General features: G+C 50.5%; 1 protein-coding gene across 1 annotated transcript; it reads left to right on the forward strand.

The window, feature by feature from the left end:
- The first annotated feature begins 6,578 nt into the window (after nucleotides 1-6,578).
- Sppl2c (signal peptide peptidase like 2C) lies at nucleotides 6,579-8,821 on the forward strand. Its single transcript, XM_051178654.1, has one exon. It carries the CDS (start codon nucleotides 6,643-6,645, stop codon nucleotides 8,716-8,718), a length of 2,076 nt encoding a protein of 691 aa, XP_051034611.1. The 5' UTR covers nucleotides 6,579-6,642; the 3' UTR covers nucleotides 8,719-8,821.
- The last annotated feature ends 307 nt before the right edge of the window (nucleotides 8,822-9,128 follow it).

The following is a 9,128-nucleotide window of genomic DNA, read 5'->3' on the forward strand; positions in this document are numbered from 1 at the left end:
GGAGTGTCCACATATTCTCAGCCTCACTGGGACACCCACTGGCCAACAGTCCTGATGAGCAAAATTAAATGCACTTCGAGGACAGCGCTACTGCCGTGAACCGAAGTCCTGGTTTCTTAGTGTTTGGTTTTTGTTATGATAAAATACACCTAAACACAAAAACTCACCTTCCAACATGTGAAAGTACACAATTCCGAGGTGTTACTATCATCATACAAGTGTTTTTAATTATTATATGTCACTAGAACACCCCCACAATACCATTTCCAGACTGTTTCATTATCCTGAATGGAAACCCCATCCCTCCTCCTCCAGCCCCAGCCACGGTGAATGTGATTTCAGTTCTTGTGAGTGGATCCCTGAAGGATGCCAGCTCCTACAACTCTTGATATACCTAAAGAGGAATCTGCCAGCCCGCTTTCCATGTGGCCATGCCACCATGTTTCTAGCTGTGTTCTAGCTTGTTGATATCTTCACCTGTAACCGAGTTGATTGGTTGGTTGGTTTTGAGACAAGGTCTCGAATAGCCCAGCTGGCTTTAGGCTTGCTATGAAGCCAAGGATAACGTTAAACTTGTGATCCTCCTGCCTCCACCTCCTGAGCGCTAGGATTACAGGCATGTATTTGGGTACATGCAGTGGTGGGATTTGAACCCAGGGCTTCACACACACAAGGCAGGACCAACTGAGCTACATCCTCAGCTGTTTGTTAATATTAACTGGCTCCATGAATGGTCTCTATGGGGAACAGGGCTTTAGTAAGGTTCATAGCCTTTGGTGAAGGCTGCCTGCCTGGTCAGCATCTGAGTGCTTGTATCTAAAGCAGTGGTTCTCAACCTGTGGGTCATGACCCTTTGGGGAACAAATGACCCTTTCACAGGGGTTACCTTAGACGATCGAAAGCACAGATGCTTACATTACAGTTCGTAGCAGTAGCAAAATTACAGCTATGAAGTAACAATGAGAATAATTTTATGGTTGGGGGTCACCACAACATGAGGAACTGTATATTAAAGGGGCCCGGCATTAGGAAGGTTGAGAACTAGAGGTGTAAAGGGATGCCCTCAGAAGTGACATTGCTGCTGGGTGGTGATGGCACCCGCCGTTAGTCCCAGCACTCAGAGGCAAAGGCAGATGAATCTCTGTGAGTTTGAGGCCAGCCTGGTCTACAGAGTTCCAGAACAGCGAAGACTGCACAATGAAACCCTTTCTCGAAGAAAGGAAGGAAGGAAGGAAGGAAGGAAGGAAGGAAGGAAGGAACATTGCCATACGCCCAGATAACAGTTGTACATTCTGAGCCTCCTCCCCAGCCCCAGTACCCCTTACCAATGCATTTGTACCTCTCTGAAATAAAGATCCCTGAGAAGGGACCAGAGGAGCCAATGGCAGCCCCCTCTCTGAGCCCTGCTCACTTCCCCAGCTGGTGGCAAGTCGCCAGTCAGTTGTGCTGGCTCCCTAATGTGTTTCTGACAGTTCACTTGTCATTGTAATTACTGTTTGTAATGTAATTAAATGTTATGTTAATGCATAAATCAGAAGTGCACAAACAAGGGGAAATGGGTCTTGATGATAATTTGGTTGGACGCTTTGAAAGACACAGTTATAAATGAGTCGCCAAAAACTAAGCTGTCAAATCGGGTGCTGGCAAGACAAATGTAAATAATTAGGGGCAAGGAAACGTCAGAATCTAACTAACCGGGACCAGCAGACTGCTGTACGATGTTCTTTAAAAAGGGCCTCTACTTCAAAGAATCCGAGCTGGGTTCTGAGAACACCTTTCATCCCCTCTCCTAGTGTAGAGTAAGCCAGGCCATTGCAGTATAATCAAATTAAGAGTGAGTGGGCTGCAAGTCACGGTGACACAGACACAGACAGGGAGGATGCCATGTGGCAATAGATGCAGAGTGGACTGATTCACTATAAGCCAGGGTGGCCCCAAGGTTGATTGGCCACCACCTAGGAAGAGGTAGGCAAAAATGCTACCTAGACTCTCCACGGCTCAGGCTGCTACAGTTAAGTATAACAGACAAGATGCTAAAGCAACAGGCATTGATTCCTCGTGGTTCTGGAGAATGCAGCATCCAAGGCCAAGGTGCCCACTGATTCAGGTCCTGGAGATGCTCCCCACCTATTTGAAAGGGCCTCTCTCTCTCATCGTGTCTTCACAATGTCCCTCCTGAGTCTTTAACCCAATGAGTTAATCTGGTCTAATCACCTTCCCTCACATTGTGGGGTAAGCATCAGGGTACAGAGTAAGGGGGGGCACAAACCTTCAATCTGTAGCCTACTTACACCTTCCAGCATTAGAAAGGAAGGACTATCTGGTTGTTTTTGTTGCTGTGTGTGTGTGAGAGAGACTGGGGCGGGGGATGGGGGATGGGTGATGTTATTATTGAGGCAAAATCTGGCTTTGTAGCCTGAACTGGCCTCGAACTCACCGTTTCCTGCTGCTGCCTCCCTAGCCCTGCCATTAGGGTTACATCCCCACACCCGGCTCCATTTCTAGTGGCTTCCTTTTAAAATGGCACTTTATTTACTCAGCGGGAGAGTATACATGTGCCAAGGTGCGTGTGGAGGTCAGAGAACCACTTCCTAGAGTTGGTTCTTTTCCTTTGTTTTATGTGGATCCTGGATTGAATTCAGGTAGTCAGGCTTGGCAGCAAGCTCCCTGACCTGCTGAGCCATCTTGCTGGCCCTGTTTCTGTTGTTTTAAGCCACCTGGTTCATATCATTATTTAGGGAAGTCCAAGCAATTAATACAATAAATAAAATAGGTAGGGAACGCCCACCAGTATGTGTGTGTGTGTGTGTTGTATGTATGCATGTAATTATGTGGCTGTCTTACTTTTCTATTACTGTGATCAAACACCTTAGCCAAAGGTACGTTGTTTAAAAGGAAGAGTTCAATTTGGTCTGTGGTTTCAGAGAGAGAGTCCCTGGTGGCAGAGAGGAGCAGCTGAGAGCTCACATCTTGGCCCACAACCGCTGGGCAGTGGGTACACTGGGAACAAACCTCAAATCCTGGCACACACCTCTTCCAACAAGTTCACACCTCCCAATCCTTCCCAAACAGTTCAACCAACAGGGACCAAATATTCAAATAAATGAGCCTAGGAGGGGCCATTCTCATCCAAACCACCACCAGAGTGATGGTGGGGATGTGCGCCCATGGGGACACACATGGAGATCAGAGCAGGACACGTCAGGTATCTCCCTCTTGCACACCCTAAGCAGGTTTTTTTTTTTCAGAAAGAACCTCTCGCTGGACCTGACTCTCCCTAGGGAGTGTGTAGCTCCTCTCTGCCCTCTAATGCTGCAGCTACAGACACAGGTAGCCGTGCCTGGCTCTTTATGTGGGTGCTAGGATCCAAACTCAGGTCCTCCCCAGTCCCAAGGTACTGAAATTTTTTTTAAGGATTTCCCATTTCAATTGACTTTGTCGACAAATCCACCTCCCAGCCAGTCCCCAGAATCACCACCTCCACAGTCCCTCGGTGAACACTACACATAGCAGTGACAGATGCTGTGTGCAGTGATAATCGGTGTATGTGTACTGACAACCAGAGGCTCTGCTGCTTAGCAGCCTGACTGCGACTCTTGTTCCTAAACTCATGTAGGACCTTGGAAAAGTTCCCTAACTGCCCTGAACATCAGTCCTGTGTCTGTGAATCCAGTCACTTACTTGCCCACCTGCATATATTTCCTGAGCATTGCTTCCTATTAAAAAATATTAGAACACTAAGCAGGGCAGAGAGCCCCTGTCTTCAAAGACCTCATGGGTCTTCAGTAGGAGCTAGAACAGACCAGACAGGTACACATGCATTAAGGAAGTACAGTGTGTTTAGCAAAACCTGCCTTGTTGAAGGTGGCATGCCAAAAAGGGCGCTGGGCTGTTTTCCTGGGGATGGGGATGGAGATGGTGTTGTAGCCAAGGCTGAGATGGCATGGTCAAGCAGCAAGTGGCATAGCTCTTACTGCCAGGAGACTTGGAGCAGAGAACAGATCAGTAGGGTCGGGGATACACGTCTCAGTGACAGAGTTCTTGTCTAGCATGAATTAAGGTCCTGGGCTCAATCCCTAGCACAAAGAAAGAAAGAAGGGAGTCAGATAAAGTAGTTGAGCAGAGCTGAGAGGCCCCAAGTTGGAGCTGATGAGTTGGGTTATGCTTGGGGTTGACCTAGTGCACAGAGTTGGTGCATAGACCCATGCTGAGATCCCCTGCTGTACCCACACCAATTCCACAAACTCTGGAGACCTGGACCAGTTCCTACTGGGAGGACCTCATCCCCGGTCTCTGCTCCTCATACCAAGAGGCTATGCTGGTGACTGATGGCAGGCCTCATCTCCAGCAGTGAGGTGACATCATATCACAAGTGAAAAGAGTTGGGTGTCTGCCAATGAGTAGTAGATGATGGCTGCAAGCCAGAAGAGAAATCATGGAAACATAGGAATCCAATGGCCACTCCCCACACACTAGTGGTTTTGACAACCACATTCTTGAGTGAATCCCCATTTGTGATTGGCTTGAGGAAGGCTGGGTAGGATAATGTAGATGAGTGCAAGAGGTCACCAGAGTTGGGTGGAAACCTGCCCAGCCAGTGCCTAGGGTTGGCTCTTGATTTCAAATTCGGCTCCCAGCTCAGCCTCAGAAGATAAAAGCAGGGAGACCAGACTAGAATTTGCCTCAAAAGGTTATGTGACATTGAAATCCAGAGGTTTAACTAGTACAAGAACCTTGTAGACTGGTCCACTTGAACTGCTCTGAGCCTATTCTACTCTGATATGGGAGTATCAGGTAAGGCTATGTTACTATAACAAGATGCCCATGACAAGCAGGGCTTGTGGAAGATCACATATCTCCCTCGTACCAGCAAGCATCCCAGATATGCAGTTGCCCAGGGACACCCTCCCATCCTCCCACCCCCCTTCACATTATCCCCATTCTTTCAGGCACTGTCCTGATCCAAGTCATGTCCTTGTCCTGAGTTTCAAGGAAGAGAAAGAGTGAGCAAAATGATCTACCCTATTTCATCCGAGGTTCTGTGAGGGAGGCTGGACATGAGCTCTGGACAGAGGGATTGATGCAGGGCAGTGTGCGGCCTCCAGCGAGGTGAGTGTTGTGGAATTGCAATGAGTACATATAAACACCCTGGCCCGTAGCATGTGCTCACCATGGGTAGAGGTACTCTAGAGCCCAGAATCTCGTGTGATGTCCTCATTACTTCACAGCTAATGAAACAAGTTCAGGGGTTAGAGAGAGGCCTTGGTGGGTAAGAGTGCTTGCTGAGAATTCATGAGGACCTAAGTTTGTATTCCCAGCACCCCGATTTTAAAATGTGGGGTGTGGCCACATGCATCTGTCATCTCAGCCCTGTGGGATGGAGAAACAGGATCACCAGGGCTTACTTGCAGCCATCTTAGCTTCAAGTTCAGTGAGAAGCCCCCTGCATTAAGGAAATATGACAAAGACTGATAGAATGATGAGGAAGATGGTACCTGATGGCCTCCTATGGCCCCTAAATGTGTATAGGTACATGCACTCACACACATATGTACACATATAACATACAGAGGTCCTGGTTTACTCTCCATAGCTGTGATAAAACATCATGCCTGAGAACTTAAAGAGTTTATTTGGCTTTCAGGTTACGCAGTCCATCATCAGGGCAAGCCAGGGCAAAAACTCAAAGACATGAGCCGAAGCATAGGCTGTGGAGGGATGCTGCTTACTGGCTTGCTCACCACAGCATGCTCAGCTTACTTTCTTATACTACTCAGAACCACTAGCCTATGGGTAGCACCACCCACAGTGGACTGGGCCTTCCTGCATTAGGCATTAATTACGAAAAAATTGGGCAGTGTGGCCCAAGCCTTTAATTCCAGCACTTGGGAGACAGGGGCAGGCTGATCTCTGTAAGTTTGAGGCCAGCCTGGTCTACAGAGCAAGTTCTAGGAGCTACACAGCAAGAACCTGTCTAAAAAAAAAAAGCAAACAAACAAACAAAATAGCTGGGGAGTGGTGAGTTTGAGGCCCCCCTGGTCTACAAAGCGAGTGCCAGGACAGGCTCTAAAGCTACACAGAAATTCTGTCCCGAAAAACAAACAAACAAATAAATATAAGAAAGAAAATGTCCCCACAGACTTACCTACAAGACAATCTGTTGGCAGTCTTTTCTCAATATAGTTTTCTCTTCCCAGATAACTCTAGCTTGTGTCAAACTGACAAAAACAAAAACAATAAACCTAGCCAACACAGAAAGAAGCCAGTCCAAGGAAAAGAGGTGGCCTGGACTGCCAAGGCTATCCAGAAGCAAAGAGGTAATCCAGGATCCTGCCTGGGATCTCCAGATCCCCCACAAACTTACTTCAGCTTACCTGGTTTACTTACCTACTGGGGTCTGGGCAGGGATGAGCTCTCAGATGCCCATCCCACGGATCTAGGGTTGGGAACATAATCCCGAGAGGGCCCTGTGTCCCATAGCAGTGACCTTCATTACTTTATGACAAGGTAGGTGTGGCTCTGGTTTCCAAGACAAGTGGCCAAGCTACTCTGTGACAAAGAGCCACACCCTCCCCCTGGGAGGGAAATAAGGCTGTGGGCAGCTGTCCCCCTTTGGGAGGACACAGTAGGTGGCTGAGGAGGATGGCGTGCCTGGGTTCCCTCCTCCCCGTGGGCTCGCTCCTCCTTCTCCTCCTCAGCCCTGAGGCCCGGGGAGAATACGGCGTGGTTCGCGTCGTGTCTAAGAACTGGAGCAAGGACTACTGTGTCCTGTACAGCTCCGACTACGTCACCCTCCCCCGGGACCTGCACCATGCCCCGCTCCTGCCTCTGCATGATGGCACCAAGACACCGTGGTGTCCAGATGAAGACTCCTTTCATCAGGCCCAAGACAGCTCCCCTGGACAGCGACCCCTCCACCAGACGACCACCATGGTGATGCGTGGCAACTGCAGCTTCTATGCCAAGGGCTGGATGGCTCAGGGCCAAGGTGCCCACGGGTTGGTCATTGTGAGCCGGGCCAATGATCAACAGTGTTCAGATACTATCTCAAAGTCCCAAGACCCCAGCAAGCCCCGGCCTGCTCTCTCCATCCCAGTGGCTGTGCTCCGCTACACGGACATGTTGGACATCCTCAGCCACACTCACGGTGACACCAATATCCGCATGGCCATGTATGCACCCTTGGAGCCCATTATTGACTATAACATGGTGGTCATCTTCATACTGGCTGTGGGCACTGTTGCTGCCGGTGGCTACTGGGCTGGCCTGATGGAGGCAGACCGGCTGCAGAGGCGCCAGGCCAAAGGAGGAGGGGGGCTTGGTGATCACAATCAGCTACAAGCAGTGGCAGCCGAAAGGCTCCCGAGGGCCCAGGAAGACAGAGATGATGAGGATGCACCTGTGGACTTCACTCCGGCCATGACAGGTGCTGTGGTCGTCATGTCCTGCTCCATCATGATTCTGCTCTACCTCTTCTATGACTGCTTTGTCTACGTCATGATTGGAATCTTCGGTTTGGGTGCCAGTACCGGACTCTATAGCTGTCTGGCTCCCATAGTACGCCACCTGTCCCTGTGCCAATATGAGTGGGCGCTGCCCGGCCATCGGACTTATAGGAAGTTGCCATTCCTACTGCTGGCAGGCCTGTGTGCAACAGTGACTCTGCTCTGGGTCATCTACCGCAATGAGGACCGCTGGGCATGGCTCCTGCAGGACACCTTGGGTGTTGCCTACTGCCTTTTCGTCCTGAGGCGGGTGCGGCTGCCCACACTCAAGAACTGCACCTCATTCCTGTTGGCCCTGCTGGCCTTCGATGTCTTCTTCGTCTTTGTCACACCCCTCTTCACCAAGACTGGTGAGAGCATCATGGTGGAGGTGGCTTCAGGCCCAGCAGATTCTTCAAGCCATGAGAGGCTACCCATGGTGCTCAAAGTGCCCCGGCTGAGCTTCTCAGCCTTGACCTTATGTGACCAGACTTTCTCCATCCTTGGCTTCGGTGACATTGTTGTCCCCGGCTTCCTGGTGGCCTACTGCCATCGCTTTGATGTGCAAATGCACTCTCACCAGGTCTACTACATGGCCTGTACAATGGCCTATGCTGTAGGCCTGCTGGTCACCTTCGTCGCCATGGTCCTCATGGAGATGGGACAGCCTGCCCTGTTGTACTTAGTGTCCAGTACCCTGCTTACCAGCCTTGCTGTGGCTGCCTGCCGCCAAGAGCTTACGCTTTTCTGGACTGGCCAGGGCAGAGCCAAGATACCTGCTAGGCCTGCGGCAGAGCCCCGTATTGCTTCTGTGGTAGGCTCCAAACGGAAGCTGGAGGGTATGACAGAGTCCCATAGAGCCAATGGGTTTGAGGAGGCCACTGACCAAGAGTCTGGGGACTTAGACAGCAACCCTGGGGATGACATGTCAGAGATGGTCACCCTATCTGAGGACGATGCCACAAGTCCAGAGGGCCACAGTGAAAGCTCCGAAGGCTGGAGTGATGCCAACTTGGACCCTGATGAACTACCTCCTGGCTCCCCCATGGCCCTGGAGGAGCTGATGCCACTGGCCATGTTGATACCACTCATCCCACCAATGCCACCCCCCTCAGAGTTGGGTCACGTCCACACCCAGACTCAGGTCCATGATGCCAGCCTGCCCTGGATGGGACTGCACAAGAGAAAGGGCTTGAAGGTAAAGAAGAGCATGTCAACCCAAGCTCCCCTATGAACAGAGCTTCCTGGGACCTGGACCTCTCCAAGGGCTTCCGGAATACTGCACAGCAAAGCCAGACAGGACAAGAGATCGGGCATTAGAGAAACTCCCTACCTTCCTCTGGAGTCTCTTTGCTTGTTAGGACCATAAGGCGACAGCAGCACAGAATCAGTTTATGCTAAGATGGGAAGGTCCCTGTGGGCTGGTACGGAGGGGAAACTGGGGCTCAGGGAGGTCACATGACTTGCACAGGTCCACTCAAGATGTATCCCTCCACAGTTCCCTGGGCAGCTTGCCCTTTCCCTGCCTGGCTGGCTCCTTGAGCCAAAATCCCTACCCATCCCACCTCCAATGCTAACACCCCATTATGGGTTCTTGATCCCTTCAATGCTGTTCCCACTGACTGGATACCTTTCCTGTCACAG

This window comes from Phodopus roborovskii, unplaced genomic scaffold, assembly GCF_943737965.1.
Source record: "Phodopus roborovskii unplaced genomic scaffold, PHOROB, whole genome shotgun sequence".
Classification (NCBI taxonomy): Eukaryota; Metazoa; Chordata; class Mammalia; order Rodentia; family Cricetidae; genus Phodopus; species Phodopus roborovskii.

Excerpts from the sequence above, each read along its gene's own strand:
- Sppl2c (XM_051178654.1), top strand. The coding sequence starts at position 6,643 with ATGGCGTGCCTGGGTTCCCTCCTCCCCGTGGGCTCGCTCCTCCTTCTC.